Source organism: Pituophis catenifer, unplaced genomic scaffold (assembly GCF_029215685.1).
Source record: "Pituophis catenifer annectens isolate HBS135680 unplaced genomic scaffold, rPitCat1.0.hap2 SCAF_1, whole genome shotgun sequence".
In the NCBI taxonomy this organism is placed as follows: domain Eukaryota; kingdom Metazoa; phylum Chordata; class Lepidosauria; order Squamata; family Colubridae; genus Pituophis; species Pituophis catenifer.
This window is the reverse complement of record NW_027256881.1, coordinates 346688810-346707759: the sequence shown is the minus strand read 5'-3', so window position 1 is coordinate 346707759 and position 18950 is coordinate 346688810. Positions and strand designations below refer to the sequence as shown.

The 18950-nt window shown below is 39.7% G+C and overlaps 1 protein-coding gene across 1 annotated transcript in view; it reads left to right on the top strand.

Moving 5' to 3' along the window:
• LOC139312247 (vomeronasal type-2 receptor 26-like) overlaps nt 1-18950 on the top strand; it is a 100471-nt gene that overhangs the window by 25250 nt on the left and 56271 nt on the right. Inside the window, exons 6-8 of the mRNA XM_070936869.1 lie at nt 8870-9016; nt 16140-16315; nt 17475-17766. Of these exons, the coding sequence (XP_070792970.1) occupies nt 8870-9016; nt 16140-16315; nt 17475-17766 (615 nt within the window). The remainder of the gene's footprint in view (nt 1-8869; nt 9017-16139; nt 16316-17474; nt 17767-18950) is intronic.

Here is an 18950-nt window from a genome sequence, read left to right as displayed (position 1 = left end):
TCATCCTAAATGAAGGATGATTTGCTCTTTTTGATGCCCCATAAATAGCACAAGGGATTGTTTCATTACTCCCTTTGTAGGAGGGTCAACAGCAGAAAAGCAACACACGTCTCACTTTTGCAGGAGGGAAAATGTGTATGGTAGTTACTCAAGAAATCCTTAGACAAAGACTTTTGATTTCAGATGCAGCTCACTGTGACCCCTGCCCAGAAGACCAATTTCCCAACAAGGACAAGGACCAATGCATTGCCAAGAAGATCCACTTCCTTGCCTATCAAGACACCCTGGGATACATTTTAGTTTTTCTTGCTTTTTTCCTGTCTGTGATCACTTCTGCAGTTCTGGTGATTTTCTATAAACATCATAACACACCGATTGTCAAGGCCAACAACCGAGATCTAAGTTACATTCTCCTGGTCTCCCTCCTGCTCTGCTTCCTCTGCTCCTTCCTCTTCATTGGTCAGCCAGAGAAGATTACTTGTCTCTTCCAACAACCTGCCTTTGCCATTCTCTTTGCCCTTGCAGTTTCCTCTGTGTTGGCAAAAACTGTTATGGTGGTTCTTGCCTTCATGGCTACCAAACCAGGGAACAAGACAAGGAAACTCTTAGGAAAACCACTGACCAACTCCATTGTCCTAGCCTGTCCCCTGATCCAAGCAGGCCTTTGTGCCACCTGGCTGGGAACCTCTCCCCCATTTCTAAACTTGGACTTCCACTCCTTGTTTGGAGAGACCATCTTGGAATGTAAGCAAGGCTCAGCTGTAATGTTTTACACTGTCCTCTCTTACCTAGGACTTTTGGCCCTAGTCAGTTTCACAGTGGCATTTCTAGCTAGGAAATTGCCTGATAGTTTTAATGAAGCCAAGTTCATTACTTTTAGCATGCTGGTCTTTTGCAGTGTTTGGATCTCCTTCCTTCCTACCTACCTGAGCACCAAAGGGAAGTCCATGGTGGCCGTGGAGTTATTCTCCATTTTGGCCTCTGGAGCTGCTGTCTTGGCTTGTATCTTTTCCCCCAAATGCTACATTATTCTGCTGAGGCCGGATCTGAATTGTAGAGAAAATATAGTAAGAAACAAGAATTTCTAACTAAAGCAAGGATTGGCCTCATTTTTATCTCTCTTTGTGGTGTGTTTAGAATGTGATAAGATTTCTAACAAATAATGACATGAAGGTGGAATTTGTCCATAAAAGAATTTCTTATCAAGTTCTGCAACTGCTTAAAATATTCCCGTGGTCAGTTTTTTGTTTTTCATGTTTTCAAAGTATCGTTAGTGAGGCCCAGTGCCCTGTATGGAAGGAAAACTTGTTGTCAAAGATGTGTTTATTATTTTGGATATTTCTAAGTTTATATGGCAAAGGAAAAAAAACAAGAATTAGATACAAATTACTGCAAGATGCTAAGGAAAAAGGTTACCAGATCTGAAATTGTATTTTGAGGCAAGTTGTCTGGCCTGGTTAAAAGAGTGGGTGAATAAGAGTCTACTTGAATTAGAGGGCCATGAATTAAGATTTGGATGGCATGGTTATTGTTGCAATATTTTCAGGATCAGACTCAATAAGATTAGTGAGAGTTAGAGGTTTGAATATATTTTCTTTTATTTACAGCAGGCATTCTATATTCACTGAATATTCACAGATAGAAGCAAGGAAAAAGATGCAGACAGCTCCTTATATATACAATGGGAGGAGCTAGATGTGGGAGTGGTGAATTATGAATACATTAAGGAGTGAAGAATAAATTAACCCCTGATACCCCGTTCATATACTATTTACACATTGGAGAATAAGGCATTTACATCTGACAAATCCCCCTCTAAATGCCGATTCGTTATGCAACACCAATTACATTCAGATTCAGGACAATACAAAACATACAATTTAGAAGTTAAATATTTGTGCTGCTTAGAAGGTAAAGGCTTTGTCAATATGTCAGCTAATTGTTCTGAAGTATCACAATGCACTGCTTTAATAAATCCATCCTGAGATAATTGTCTCACATGTTTAAATTTTATATCTATGTGTCTGGACCTTTGTCCAATGGCGTCAGATCTAGATATTTCAATGACTGCTTTGTTGTCTTCATGCATAACAAAAGGCAAAGCAGGTTTTTTCCAAACATCTGAAATTAAATCATTAAACCATACAAGGTTATTTGCAGCTTTGGATAAACAAACATATTCTGCTTCTGTCGTTGAAGTGGCCACTAGTTCTTGTTTACCAGTGTACCAGTAAACTGGACAGTCATTTAAGAGGAATATATAGCCAGATGTGCTTTTTCTACATGAGGTGTCTCCAGCCCAGTCCGCATCTGCGTAACATGTAAGCTTTGGTTCTTTATTATCGTTAGGTTCTAACATTAAACAAAAGTCTAGTGTACTTTTCAGATATCTTAAAATTCTTTTAACAGCTTCCCAGTGATACATTGTTGGCTTGCTGACATGTCTGGATAATAAATTGAGTGGTAAAGCGATATCTGGTCTTGTCCAATTAGATATATAAAGAAGTGAACCTATGATTGATCTATAAAATGTGTTATCTTTGAATTCGGGAGAAGATTCATCAGTATTTCTTAGAAAGTCAGTTTGCATAGGAGTATCACAAGGTTTGGCATTATTTAGATTGCATTTATTTAAAAGTTCTATGATCTTATCTCTCTGAGTAAGTTTGAATCCTCTTTTAGTCTTATTAATTTGAACACCAAGATATTTGTTTACTTTGCCTAGAGATTTTAACGAGAAATGTTCATTTAGCTTAGTTACAAAAGTTTCTCTTCTCTCTTTATGTTTTCCTATGTATAAAATGTCATCCACATAAATCAATACAAATTCTATGTAATCATCACCCTTTTTGACAAAGAAACAGTTATCAGCAGTGGTGGCATTGAAGTCCATGGTTTTAAGTACTTTTACTAAACAATCATACCATTGTTTACCAGATTGTTTTAACCCGTATAAACTCTTGTTTAACAACCAAATCTCATTTTTGTTTGTGGATTGACTGTGAGGTGCTCTTACATATATTTCCTTATCTAGTTTTGCGTGTAGATACGCAGTCTGTATGTCATATTGGAATACATCAAGATTGAGTGCTGATGCTACCACTAGAGCTGTTTTGACACTCTCTGTTCTTACTGTGGGGGAATACGTGTCAGTATAGTCCTCCGGATATTTCTGTGCATAACCTTGTGCAACTAGTCTAGCTTTGTATAGGGTATTGCCTCCCTCTAAGTTCTTAATTTTATATATCCACCTGGTACCAATAATTGTTTTATCTTTAGGTGCAACTGCAGGTGTAAATACATTTAGTCCTTGTAAACTTTCCATCTCTTTTTTCATCGCTAATTCCCATTTTTCTTTTTCTTTACTAGGGAGTTTTAACACTTCCTCATATGTATTAGGTGTTGTTGGCTCACCATCCATATGCATTATATAATCCTTGTATTTATTTGGTATTTGATTTCTGGTGTTTCTAATAGTTTTTTTAGGTTTACTATCGTTATCATGCAAATATCTTGCTTCCTTTTTTGTTAGTGTATCTGTTTTTATTTTGTGTTGGCTATTTGTCCATGTTTTGGTTTTGTTTTTATATTTGTTGATATCTTGCTTTTCTATAGTCTCTTCCTCATGAGATTTTGTATCTTTGTTGTTATTTGGAAATATTTCATTAAGATGTATTTTAGACCAGTTGGCCTGTTCATGGAACACAGCTGTTCTGGAGACTATAAATTTGTTATTATTATCAATGAATCTGTATCCTTTAGTGCCTGTCTCGTAACCCATAAATCTGAGTCTTCTGGATACGTTTTCTCCCTTTCTTCTTAATTGCTTAGGTATGTGTACGTCTGCAGTGACTCCAAATATGTGCATGTGTGCTAATTTTGGTTTCCTATTATACATCACTTCATATGGTGTCTTATTTACAATGCTGGACCAGGTTCTATTCTGTGTGTAATTTGAATAATGTAAGGCTTCTGACCAGAATTGTTTGCTTAAGCCAGCATCTTCCAATGTGCATCTAATCATGGTTTGTAATGTTGAGTTCTTCCTCTCTGCAATCCCGTTCTGGAACGCAGAAAATGGGCTAGATGTGTAATGTAACATTCCTTTGTCTTTTAACCATTGGGAGAATTCTTTAGACATGAATTCACATCCCCTATCTGTCATAATTTGTTTTATTTTGATATTGTGTTGTGTTTCTATGCGTTTGTAAAATTCTTTAAATTTTTGAAAGGTTTCATCTTTGTGTTTTAATGTATAAACAAATCCATAGCGGCTATAATCGTCTACTATTGTCAAGAAGTAACGTTTTCTATAAGTGATTGATGGAGTTAATGGACCAACTAAGTCCATGTGTACTAAATCAAAAATTTTGTTGGTTGATCTAGTAGATTTTCTTGGTCTGGGACTAGTTTTTAGTTTTGTAGATTTACATACTGAGCATTCCAAATAGTTTTCACAATTTTTTATTTTAACACCTTCTGCGTGTTCAGTCATTTTTTGTACTACAGGAAAACTGGCATGTCCTAACTTCCTATGTAAGATGTGAGCACACTCATCATGAATTGGCTTACCTATTTTTGGTTTTTTTTCATTGTGTGTATCTATGTGATCATGAGATATTTTACATTCATCATTGTCACTGTTGCTAATATTTTCATTATCTACTTCAATACAATCTTCCATATTTGAATCAATGTTATGCAACCATTTTTCCTTTGTTATCAGATAAGGTAGGCCTCCTTTAATCATCACAGTGCCTATATTTATTTTATTCTTCTCCAAAGTCGCTTTTCCTTTAGAAAAAACAATGTTAATGTCAGAATCTCTACTTAGTTTTATGGCACTTAGTATGTTATGAGGTATTTCAGGTATTAACAATACCCCCTCTATTTTTCCTAGACCAGGCAGTGTTACATTCCCTCTACCTAATACTTGAACCTTTTCTTGGTTAGCTACCTTTATTACAAATTTATCTTCTATAAATGAAGACAATATATTTTTGTTATTAGTGGTGTGATTAGTTGCTCCAGAATCAATAAGCCAATTATTGTTCTCATTTTGCTGTATGTTAGTGTTGTCTTGTTTATTTAATCCATTTAGTGAACCAGATTTTCTATCCTTTGAATTATCTCTGCCCCCTCTATTCTCTTTGTAATTTGGTGGGCTTCTATATCTATGTCTATCTATGGAAGACTGTCTATAATTGTATTTGTTTCTATATTCTGACCTATGTCTTTCTTTTGAAATCTTGGGGCAATCTCTCCTATTGTGTTCCCTGGATCCACAGTTATGACATTTAAATGTTTCATTATATTTTTCTTGGAAAGCTACTTTCCTATATGGTTTGTGTTCTATGTGATTGTTAGAACGATTCCTTCTTGAATTGTCTTCTGCTATTAATTTATTGGATAGACTTTCTATGGATAAGTATCCTAGATTGATTGTGTCTAAATGTGTTATATGATGGATCAAGTGAGTTGATAATAACACTTTTCATTGTTTGGTCTGAAATCACCTCCCCCCTCAAATGCAGCTCAGCTCTTATTTTGTTTAAAGATATTAAGTGCTCACTTATGGAAACCCCTGGTTTTATCCTAGATGAAAAGAAATCTTTAGACATCCTTGTGGTGGTAGCTACACTGTCACTGTGAAACAAATTAAACATGCATTGAATAATTTCTGAAACAGTCAGATTTGGCTTAATGCTGTGATACATTGCAGGAGACACACTAGATATTAATAAGAAAAATGCTCTATGGTGTAAACAATCTATTTTTAGAGTCCAAGGTCTTTTTGGGGGACTAGTGATAAAAAACAGTAAGTTTTCCTTCATAAAGACAACCTGGAGCTGTTGATACCATTCTTGCAAATTAATGCCATCTACCCTTAGCTTTGGGAAGTCACTGGGTAAATTTCCGACATTATTAGGTCCATTACTTACAACCTGAGGTAGTCCGTGGTCTCGTAAATGCAGAAAGTTACAAAACGGCATGGGGATGCTCGCAACGAGCCTGCACGGTCTCCTCGCCAGTTCATGTCTTCCCGGGCCGTCTGCGTAGTCTTGCGCATGCGCGTTGTCCATTTCTTCCTTGGAGTCGTCGTGAAAGGTTCTCCTCACCGCGGCTCGCTCGTTCCGCTCCTCCTCAGATGAATCGGTCTCTGGTTCGATTTTGGGAGTCCTGACGACGGCGGCTGTTCTTCCTTTTCTTCTGAGGGCGTTGGTGCTTGCTTCGGTCTGTGGCGTGGGGCGGTATCGGCAGGGCTCTCTGGGTTCGGGCGTCGGCGCTCTCGTAGTCAGGATGGGAGCGGGCAGGTCTTGAGGCATTGGCTTGCTCGCTCGCTTCTTCGTTAGCTTTTTAGTAATTTTTAGTTTTGGCCCAAATGCAGCAAAAAGCGTTTTCATTGCTGATTTTATTTGGTAGTTTGTTGAATCACCTTCACTTTCTGATTCTGATTCTTCTGAGGAGTTTGAATCTTCTTTTTCATTTTCGTTGTCTGATAACGTTTTTCGCGCCAGAAATTTTGAATTGAGCTTTTTGATTGGCTCTGCTTCGCTCACCTTGGAGGTCTGTTGAAACCAAGATGGCTGCCATTCAAAATTTCGCGCTGGATCACCGTTTTTCTTCTTCACAATATTTTTTTCTGCAGTCATATCACTCACTGTTTTTGGGTCTTTAGACTTTTCATTAGTGATGTTTTTCTCTCTCGCTGCTCCGCTGTTCTTCAGCATATCTTGGAGGTTCGCGATGAGGCTTTCATCGTTCTTCTGGCTCTTTAATAGTTTTAATATTTCTGACCTGAGTTCGTTATTCTCTATTTCGATTTCCTCCTGGTCATCATTTTCATCTATAATTTCTTCGTCTTCAGTGGTGTATTCTTCGGATTCTCTCGAAATTGCGTTTGTGGATTCGTTGATTATTTCTTGTTCTGTTTCCATTTCTTTGCTGTATGCCCTGGTGTTGGGCCTATCTTTCTTAGACATTTTTAAGTTTTTATTGAGTCAATTAACCATCCTCTGCTACCAGCTTGTTGCAATATTTTCAGGATCAGACTCAATAAGATTAGTGAGAGTTAGAGGTTTGAATATATTTTCTTTTATTTACAGCAGGCATTCTATATTCACTGAATATTCACAGATAGAAGCAAGGAAAAAGATGCAGACAGATCCTTATATATACAATGGGAGGAGCTAGATGTGGGAGTGGTGAATTATGAATACATTAAGGAGTGAAGAATAAATTAACCCCTGATACCCCGTTCATATACTATTTACACATTGGAGAATAAGGCATTTACATCTGACAGTTATTTATGATAATCAACTTAATGTTGATTTTAATGATCACTAGACGTGTCATACTAAGAGTTTGGAATAAATATAAAACAAGGTTCTATTCAAAGTTGCCTCTTTGGGTGTCCCCCCAATAAGCTTTTTTAAGAAAAGAAATGGTGGCGAAGTCAGACTGCTGGACGTATGGTAAAATATTATCTTTCAACTCTGGTGAAGATATATTAAAGTTGAGGGAAGAACTTGAATTAGAAGGTTATGTTTGCCATCGGTTTACATATCAACAACTGAAAGAAAAGGTTAAATCAAATAAAAAGAGTTGTGGGTTTGATTTTGCTAAGAATGAATTGGAACTCTTACTGTGCTGTAGTGATATTATTACTAAGATATATAAAATGTTATTGAAAGGGAACATATAAAACATTGTATGATTCAGTGGGCAAGGAATTTTGGATATAATGTGATGCTTGAAAATGGGAAAATATGTGGATGAAAGGTTTAAAATTTACACTAAAGTATAATTTAAAAGAATTTTGTATAAGATGATGTATTGCTGGCATTTAACACCGGATAAATTATCCAGAATGTATAAAGGTATTTCAAATCAATGTTGGAAGTGTAAAAGAAATAAGGAACTTTTTACCATTTATGGTGGACATGTGATAAAGCAAAGAAAATTTGGAGTAAAATTCATATTATAATACAGAATATTCTTCAAATGAAAATAAAAATGAAACCAGAAACTTTTCCTTTGGGTTTAATGGAAAAAGACTTGGAGAAAAATTTTGATCTTATAGATATTGACAGCAGCAAGACTATTATACGCCCAAAAATGGAAGGACACTTAGATTCCCACTATGGATGAATGGCTACAGAAGCTGATGGTGTTGGCAGAATTGGCCAAATTGATCATTTTGGTTAAAGGAAAGAATATAAGTACCTTTATTTCCACATGGAAACCGCTTCTGAAGTTTGTTGTTGAGGTGGAAAAAAATGAAACTTTGATTTTGGGTTTTACCGATTCGATTGATATGTTTTTTTCTAGAAATGGCTATCTTATATTATTATGGAAAAACAAAAAGTTGTGGTTTGATGTTAATGCTTTTTTTTTTTTTTTTTACTTCCACAGAGGGAGTCAGAAGTCAATGTATTTTATCTTGTAACTTAATAATAAATGTTAAACTGCAAAAATATTTGTTTATAATTTCAAAGAGGATGCCATGGAGGACTTTCAATGTGATAACCCAAACCTTCAGTTGGACACAGATGCAAAGCAGAGACCAATGCAGCTTGTAAAACAGGGCTATGACATGAGCCATTCTAGGGATAGATAACATTGTCCACCCTGCTTCATTCAGCACCAGCTGTAGCTTCCAAATGCTCTTCAAAGGAAGCCCTAGGTAGAGCCCATTGTGTGAATTCAAATGCAAGAGGACCAGGGCATGAGTGACTGAGAACAGGGAATCACGATCAGGGAATAGGGAAGCAGCTGGGACTCCCCTCCCCACTCTGCCCCACCTGAACTCAGCTCCAGAGCTGACCCACATGCCATGCACTCATGTATTTTGGGGTCCCTGCAGCCAGGCCAGCCCTGCTTTGCTTCCTGCCTTGCCTTGCAGCAGCAGCAGCAGCAGCCAGGATCAGGAGGCAAGCAGGCCTGGGCATCCCCTCAGGGAAGTGGGGCTGGGCAGTATAGAGTCCCGGTGCCCTGGGAACTCAAGTGTCGGGTACTTGCTGCCCAGGGCCCCAGGCAGCCCATGTCCTGCTGCAATCCAGGAAATGCCATGTGACCTAAGAGGATTGGTGAGGCTTTGCCAATGGATCAGGGCCGGGCGCTTACCCTGGTCCCACCCCCAACATGAGGGATGTTGAGCACCCATGCCCACACTGGCCATGCCCACCCAGGCAGCTGCAACCACCCAGTCACCCCCACCCTGGCCCCCCAAGGGCAACAACAAACCTGATCTGACCCTCAATGAAATGGAGTTTGACACCCTGCCGTAGCTCATGTTCAGTCAGCTTCATCCCTCATGTTTCTTCAGCAGAGCTCTGGATGTCCCTTGATCCTTTTCAGCTCCCTCAATTGAGTCATGGGACATGTTGGGAATAATGGACCAAGAGAGGTTGCATGTGATTGATCCTTTCCAAGGCCTCAGTAGCTTTCTTACACAACACCATCTATCAAAAAACAATGATCACACTCACTATTTTTTTAAGCATAAAAAAAAATAGCAACTTACCCAAAATTAGGCAAAGGAACAAGGCAGGCAGGCAGATCCAGTTGCTCTCAGCAGGCCGATGAAATGGATGCAGCTGTGTTGGATACAGGCAAAGCAACACAGGTGACCAGCCTCTCTGGATTCGGGAGTCGCTTGTCAAGGTAAACTGGAGGCTGGTGATGGTGCCTTAGTTTATTTATTTTATTTATTTATTTATTGCGATTTATATGCCGCCTTTCTCCCTAGGGACTCAAGGCGGCTTACAAAATGACAACTTCAATACAAATCACAATACAATACCAAATTAAAATCAGTAACCCAATTAAAACAATTTAAAATTATACCAGTGTACCCCCAAACGGATCAGTTTAATTGGCGGAAGAGCCACGTCTTCAGCTCGCGACGGAAGGAAAGAAGGTCGGGGGCTGTCCTGAGCTCAGTGGGCAATCCATTCCAGAGGGTCGGGGCTCCCACAGAGAACGCCCTCCCCCTGGGGGTCGTCAGCCGACATTGTTTGGCCGACGGCACCCTGAGGAGGCCGACTCTGTGAGAGCGCACAGGACGATGGGAGAATGGCTGGAGATGGTCCTGCAAGTACCCCGGGCCTAAGCCATGAAGGGCTTTATAGGTGAGCACCAGCACCTTGAAACGTATCCGGAGTGCCACCGGTAGCCAGTGCAGCTCACGCAGGAGAGGTGTTACACGGGAGTATCTAGATGCCCCCGTAACTACCCGCGCGGCTGCATTTTGGACTAGCTGAAGCCTCCGGACACATCCCAAGGGCAGCCCCATGTAGAGGGTGTTACAGTAGTCCAACCTAGAGGTAACAAGGGCGTGAGTGACCGTGGCGAGGGCATCCCGGTCTAGGAACGGGCGCAACTGGCGCACAAGACAGACCTGTGCGAAGGCCCCCCTGGTTACGGCCGTCAGATGGTCGTCTAAAGACAGCCGAGAATCCAGGAGGACACCCAAGTTGCGGACCCTGTCGGAGGGAGCAAGGATTTCACCTCCGATCATTAAGGATGGAACCTCCAGATCCCGGGATGCCGGCATCCACAGCCACTCAGTCTTGGAAGGGTTGAGTCTAAGCCTGTTCCTCCCCATCCAAACCCGCACCGCTTCCAGGCAGTGGGACATCACGGAAAGGGCATCCCTAGGGTGGTCAGGGGTGGAGATGTAAAGCTGGGTATCATCAGCATATTGATGATACCTCACCCCAAAACCACGGATGATCTCACCCAGCGGTTTCATATAGATATTAAAGAGCAGAGGGGAGAGAACCGAGCCCTGAGGCACCCCACAAGTGAGAGGCCTCTGGGAGGATCCCTGACCCCCCGCCCAAACAGACTGCAGACGGCCCGAGAGATAGGAGGAGAACCACTGTAAAACAGTGCCTCCTAACCCTATCCCCCTGAGCCGCTGCAGCAGGATACCATGGTCGATGGTATCAAATGCCGCTGAGAGGTCAAGAAGGACCAGGATGGAGGAGCAACCCCTATCCCTGGCCCGCCAGAGATCATTTACTAGGGCGACCAATGCCGTTTCCGTGCTGTGGCCACGCCTGAAACCAGATTGGTAAGGATCAAGGTAGTCAGTTTCCTCCAGGAATTGAGGGAATTGCTGTGCCACCACGGACTCAGCAACCTTCGCTAAAAAGCGAAGGTTGGAGACTGGACGGTAGTTGTTAAGTACGTCAGGATCCAGGTTAGGCTTCTTAAGGAGGGGTCGAACCACCGCCTCTTTAAGTGCAGCGGGAAAGACCCCTTCCTTTAGTGAAGCGTTGACAATAGCCTGGATCCAGTCTCCAGTCACCTCCCTGGCTGCCGAAACAAGCCAGGAGGGACAAGGGTCCAGTAAACAAGTGGAAGACCCCAACCTACCCATAATCCTGTCCACGTCATCCAATGAAACAGGCTCAAACTCAACCCAGATGTCTCCACCGAGACTAGGCCCTGTCACCTCAACAGACTCTGTCCAGTCGGAGTCCAACCCGGTCCGAATCTGAGTGATTTTATCTTGCAGAAACTGTGCAAAGTCCTCAGCACGGCCCTGTAAGGGGTCCTACCTCGCTCCCTGATTAAGGAGGGAGCGGGTCACTCTAAACAGGGCTGCTGGGCGATTTTCTGCAGATGCAACGAGAGTGGCGAAATAGTTACGTTTCGCTACTTCCATCGCCACAAGGTAAGACCTAATATGGGTTAGCTAGGCTCTTCTGGGATGGAGCTGAGGTGGCTTAACCAGCCAGGCAAACCCACCTCTCAAGGGTGAATTCATGCTGGGTGCGTCTCAACTATAGGCTTCTTCCCAATAACAGAAGACTTTCTGCCTCCAGCCTTCCACCATTCTTGCCTCTATCCTCTCTGTTGCTCACGTGGGTGTTGAGATTCTCCACAGCTAAATTTCATTCTGTTTATTTATTTATTTATTTAAAAACAACAAACTTTATTAAACATAAAAAGATAAAATATCAGATCAAGTACATACAAAATACATTTATATTCACCCCATAAAATAGAAAAACAATACAAAACGAAACAAACTAGATATATATATCTATATATCTATATATAGAAAGTGACTTATTACATCATTTATCTTATTGACGGTGCTTGTTATTAATTTTGTTTCCTTGTTTTCTTGTGGAAGTTTACATATACTCTCCTTTCTTTTGTCTTGTCCAATCGTACCATCTATTCCATACAGTATAATATTTTGAATCTACCTTGTCTTTTAACTCAAATGTTAATTTAGCCATTTCTGCACAATTGTAAATTTTTTGGATTACTAGATGATCTGTTGGCAATTGATCCATTTTCCAATATTGTGCTAATGCCAATCTGGCTGCCGTAATTATGTATAATATTAAATATTTTGTTTCTTTGCTATGGTTTCCTTTGATCATGCCTAATAGAAAAATTTCTGGTTTCAGCTCTATTTCCTCTGTTGTTATTTCTGTTAGCCAAGTTTTTATTTTTCTCCAGTATTTCCTAATTTTGGGGCAAAGCCACCAGACATGGAAGAATGTGCCCTGTGCTTGTTTACATTTCCAGCTAGTTGAATTTAAGTTCTGATACATCTTCGCTAACCTCGAAGGGGCCAGATACCATCTATACCACATTTTATACTGATTCTCTCTATATACTACTGATTTTGTCATTGGTTTCCCATGCATTTTCCCAGTCTTCTAATTGTATGTTATGTCCAATGTTTCTTGCCCATGCTATCATTTGTCCTTTTACTAATTCCTCTGCTAAGTCGAATTCCAAAAAGTATTTGTAAATTTTTGATATTAATTTTTCTTCCTTGGCTTCTAACAGTTTATCTAATCGGTTCGGTTTTAGTTCAATTCCTCCTTTCTCTTGATTCTTTTTATATCTTCTTTTTTTATCAGTAAATAGGGCCACTAGTCTATCAATATTCCTTGTTCTCTAAGTTCTTCTTGTGTTTTTAATACTCCCTGGGAATCCAATATTTCCTTATATCTTATCATTTTTTGTAGTGCCAATGTGTTGGGGTGTATTTGCACCTCCATTGTGGATAACCATCCGGGAACTTTTATATAATGTTTGTTTTTAATTTCTTGTCATGTACAGATTAGTGAATCTCTTAGTATATGATTACTGAAGTTTTTATATGTTTTATTCCTGGTGTTCCATAAGAAGGCGTGCCACCCCATCATCAAATCATGTCCTTCTGGTTTTAATAGTCTTTGATTTTCCAAATTCACTCATTCTCTAATCCATGTTAGACTTGTTACTTTGTAGTATGTTTCCCATGCTGGTAAACCGAATCCACCTCTAGTTCTATCGTCCTGCAATATACTTAATTTGATTCTTGGTTTTTTCCCTTCCCACACAAATTTTGTGGTTATTCTATTCAAATTATTGAAGAATTTTTTATCTAATTTTACCAGAATTGTTTGAAATAAATAAAGGAGTCTTGGCAGTATGTTCATTTTTATCGCTGCAATCTTCCCTAATAGAGATAATTTTAATTTCCCCCATTTTTCTAAATCTTCATTTATTTTTTGAACCAATATTCCATAATTGTTCTCCTTTCTGGTTGCACTTCTGGCTGCCAAATTTATACCTAAATATTTCACCTTTTTTACCACCTGTAATCCTAATTGATTAACTAATTCTTCTATTTGTTTTGCTGTTATATTTTTCGTTAACATTTTAATCTTATCTTTGTTAATTTTTAAATCTGCCACTTTTCCAAATTCTTCTATCTCTTTTATTAAAATTGGTCCTGTTTTTAACGGCTCTTCTATGAAGAATACAAGGTTGTCAGCAAATGCTTGGACCTTATATTCTTCTCATTTTACATTTAGTCCTTTTATTCCTTTATTTGACCTAATTCTTATAAGTAAATTTTCCAATGTTAAAATAAACAATAAAGGTGAGAGTGGACATCCCTGCCGTTCTCCTTTATTTATTTCAAAGAATTTAGTAGAGTCTCCATTTACTAATATACTTGCTTTTTGTTTTCTATATATAGAGGCTATCATTTTTTCAAATCTCTCCCCAAATTTCATGTTTTTTGTTAGGATATGGTTTGAGCCTAACTATGTTGTACAGGCAATATAAGTGTACTGTTACTTTAAGCTGAAAATGTATTATGTGGCTTTAATGCTGAGTCATGCTGTAATTACATAATTACTGGTTGTAAGAATATTTAAGCAAAGCTTCTGCAATGTGTTCAGTTGCTGCTATGATATGCTGTTGAGAGGTTGCTGCTATGATGCTGCTGTTGATGATGAAGCTGTGATGATAAGCTACCATTGAGAGGAGGTGTTATCTGCTAATTATCATTGGATGGATCTGCAACCATCGTGGTTTGTGAACCAGAGTGAGTTTGTTATTCTAACCAACTACTGTTTGTTGAGTAAGAAGATTCTGTAACTACTGGACTGATTTACTGGCAAAGACTTGGAATTTGTTTAAAGACTATGAAACTGTTTTTCTACTATAAAGTAAGCTTTTGATAAACCAGTTTGTATTAACTCTTATTCATTGCTCTCAGCAACGTTACTCTGTGCAATCTACTCTGCTGGTTGGTAACACAACAACAATAACCTTAACATTTTTAATTTGCTGAGTCATAAATTGCCAATTCACTTGATCAAAAGCTTTTTGTGCATCCAGAAACACCAGTGCTACCTCCCTCTCTGGATGTACCTCATAATATTCTCCACAGCTAAGTTTCATTCTGTTTAACAAACTTAACATATAGGAGGAGTGACAGAACCTGGACATAGAGTCAAAAGAGGAATTAGCCTAGAGGATCTATGTAGCCACAAAAGTCCAATCCCTCAGGAATTCCATTGATCCTTATCTAACACCAAGATAGCGCAAACCATTCATTGAGTGGGTTCCTGTTTGCATGACTAGTAATTAATCCGTCTAATTTGAACGTCATATGTGGTTTCAATGCTTTGCATGTGACACAACATTTACAAAGACCTTTCTTGACATAGCTACCATACAGTTCTTTGAACAGAAACTAATAGTCCAGGAAGACCCTAGACTGAAGAAGAGTCCTAAGCATTACAGTGCAATGTCATGCAGAACCAAAGATGAAAAATACCACTTCTGGGAGAACCAATCATGCACAGCTGCTTCTGCTTCCTAGTGTTTGCTTCAAACTTCCTTCCCATGTAAACTTTCATGCACTAATGCAAAACCTTAATAGCACTGCTTGGTCAGTCATTGGTTCATTGAATATCATTGAATATCATCAACACAGGAATGATGGCAGACCACAAACTGAGAAGGCTGTCCAGATGCACCCTAAAAGTCAATGGATTTGGCTCAATCTCTCTCCTCCAACCAACACCGAATGGAACCACCTTCAGGTGAAGGAGAGACTCACATAACAGTATGCACCCATGCCGTTTACCCCAGTTTCTGATTTCATAGCCCTGTCAAGTCTTTGTTAAAACTGGTTATTCCATCCAAGCATTGGCATGACTGCTCACAGCTACTAGGGTACAACTGATTCCCATGTGCCACCAAACCACATTAGCACTCATACTAGCTGACCAATTATGGCACAGGCCAAACTCTCTCTGGTCAGTTTCATGGAGGTCAAATTCACAACTTCACCAACTTCCATCTGCTCTGTGCATTACAAGAAACACAAACATGTTTTTCCATTCTGGTGAATAAAAAATTATGGCTACTCAGATAGAACAATTGCTTTTCCTTGCAATTATCTGAAGTACAGTAATTCTTAGTGTGTCCCCTGTGGTTTCCAAGATACAAAAGCTACCAAGATAAAACCTGCTTTAAAAATATCTCTGAGTTCTCCAAATGGGGGCAGAACATATCACCTTAGCCTGCCTTGCAAAGAGCTCACTCCTGGGTTTGAAGAGACTCAAATGCCTTTGTTTCCTCAATGGTCACAGCCCAAACACAGGTAAGAGGAAGCATTGTTGATATAAATTTGTCCTGGTGCCATCCAGGTGGCACAGGTGGTGTCTGATCTGCTAAAGTTCCAGTGAGATTTCAGGAGAAACCTTCAAATCAGTTTCTGCATAAACCTTGATTTCTGTTCTAGGAGGGAAGGTGATAATTATGACCAGGCAGGAGTCATGCTACTTCTGATGCTGATGCTCTTCTGGCTCCAGGCTCCAACTACAGCACAGAGGCTGCAAACCATATGTGTGCTCTGGAATTATATTAACTTGGATGAAAACTACTATAAGCCTGGTGATCTCATTATTGGTGGGAATTTGCCCTTGGGAGCCATTCTAACGTCTCCTGTCTTTGATTTCAATACTTTGGAGCATGATTTAGTAAATAAGTAAGTTTCAGCTGAAGGGGATACATGCAGATAAATCGTTTCTTTGCTTTACATTCAGGGAATTTTTTCTTCCAGTGTTCAGGAGTTACAAAAATCCCTCTTCGTTTTGGAATCAGTATTGCTCATGTATTCAGTAAATCTATGAGGTTACCCCCACTCTAGTCCTGTGCTCGGCAATCTTTACCACACCTGAAGAAGCTGCTCCAAGAGAGACCTTAAATAACTACGGTGAAATGGGAGCAGTTGGAAAGGATTCTAGACACTGGAGCAAAGTGAATATATCTATAACTGTCTGGTTCGGTTCTGCAACCCAACAAGACAGACACAGACTTCAGAAGATAATTAGAACTGCAGAAAAACCATTGCTACCAAGCTGCCTTCCATTGAGGACCTGTGTACTGCACGAGTCAAAAAGAGGGCTGTGAAAATATTGACAGACCCCTCACATCCTGGACATATTGTTTCAACTCCTACCCTCAAAATGATGCTGTAGAGCACTGCACTCAGAACAACTAGACACAAGAACAGTTTTTCCCCGAATGCCATGTTATCAGAGCTTCATCACTTGAGACTATCATGAAGAGATTGCACTGCCATTTGTCAGGAATGGTGTAGGGTCTCCTGCTAGAGTGGGGGGGGGGTTGGACTAGATGATCTATAAAGTACCTTCCCATTCTGTTAATCTGTTAAATCTGCCATCACCCTGCTAAATAAATAATTCCCTCAACACTGTCAAGCTATTCACTAAGTCTGCATTACTATTAATCTTCTCATCATTCCTACCACCCATCTCCTCCCACTTATGACTGTATGACTGTAACCTTGTGGCCTTATGATTCATATTGACTGTTTCCTAATATGATTTGATTGCTAATTTGTTTCCTATGACTATCATTAAGTGTTGTAGCTTTTGATTCTTGAAGAATGTATATTTTCTTTTATGTACACTGAGAGCGTATGCACCAAAGACAAATTCCTTGTGTCCAATCACACTTGACCAATAAAGAATTCTAGTCCATTCTATTCTAAAATGACAGGGATGATAGAGAGTATAAAATAGTCCATGATATCTATGGAAAAGCTTGTCTCCTTTCTCACAAAATCACCCAGATTTAGCCAAGGGAAATCCTAATGTTCTCCAATGTTTTTCTCACTACAGATACACCACCAGTAACTACCAGCAGTTCCTTGCATTGATGTTTGCTGTCTCTGAAGTCAATAAGGATTTTCTTCTGCTCCCCAACATCACCCTTGGCTTACACCTCTACTGCCATTTCCAGAGGGAGATATTTATTGCCTTAAACAGCTTCTCCATGCTCTCCTCACGAGGCCAAGTGGTTCCAGGTTACAAATGTCACCTTCAAGACACTCTGCTCTCTGTCATTGGGGGTCTCAGTGCCAAAACCTCCAGGCAGATGGCCTCCATCTTCAGCATTCTTAAGGTCCCACAGGTAAGAGAGCTCAATTGGATACACTATAAAATAGACAAAGATCAAAATACACACAGAGAAGCCAAAAATGAAAGTACTTTTGGGGGGCATATAATGAGCTTGTGACTCTTAGATTATTCTTTATTAAAGGGTAGCCATCATTTTAGTGCCATTTATTCTCTGTATCGGATTGTTTGTTTTTTCTCTTGTCTTCTAATATACCCCAACCAATAAAAATGGCCAAGAAGGGGAGAATATGAAGTTTGCCAGTCAAAGTGAGTCAGCCTGACTGGAGGCCATCAACCACACAATAGTAACTAGTAAAGTCAACATAAAGCATTTACTTTGTCTTTGAAAACAGAATCTCTTTTTCTCCAGCTGGGTGTTGGCTTTGAGTTCTCCCAGGGAGAGAGAAGAGTTTATCCTTCCTTCATCCGGATTAATCCCAAGGAATCTCCTCAGTATGTGGGTTTAGTGCAGCTGCTCCTGCATTTCCAGTGGAACTGGGTTGGGCTTTTTGCCCCTGAAGATGACAGGGGAGAACGTTTCATCTCAACTCTGACACCAATCCTCCAGGAGAAGGAGATCTGCCTGGCTTTCACTGAAAGGTTGAAATTGGATGATATGCAAATCACTCTGAAGAAGTTAATTTTCAATTTCCCTACTTTGTCTAAAACAGAAGTGTTTATTATGTTTGCAGACTCAGCTGTTACTCTCAATGTAGCAGGGGCAATATATTATTTTGAAAAATTCAAAAAGGTATCAATAAGGAAGGTTTGTATCCTCACTTCCCATTGGAAAATTGGTCAAAAAGAATCAGAACAAACATTGCGATATATAAAGTTTTTTCATGGGGTCTTACATTTTAGGGACTACTCTGGGGATGTCTCTGAATTCACCCACTTCCTCGTGTCCTTAGACCCCTTGAACCCCCAAGGAAATGTCTTTCTCCCTCTATGGTGGGAATTTGTCTTTGTCTGCAAGTTCCATAAATCAGGAAAGATCCCTCCAAAGGGGGAAAAACGATGTACAGGAAAGGAGAATCTGCAGAATTTGCCCAATTACACTTTTGAAAAAAGAATGACAGGAGAAAGTTACAATATCTACAATGCTGTTTATGCTCTGGCACACGCTTTACATGCAGTGCATGGATCGAGAGTTGGACCATCCATGATGAGGCTTGGAAAGAGGATCTCAGATGTCCA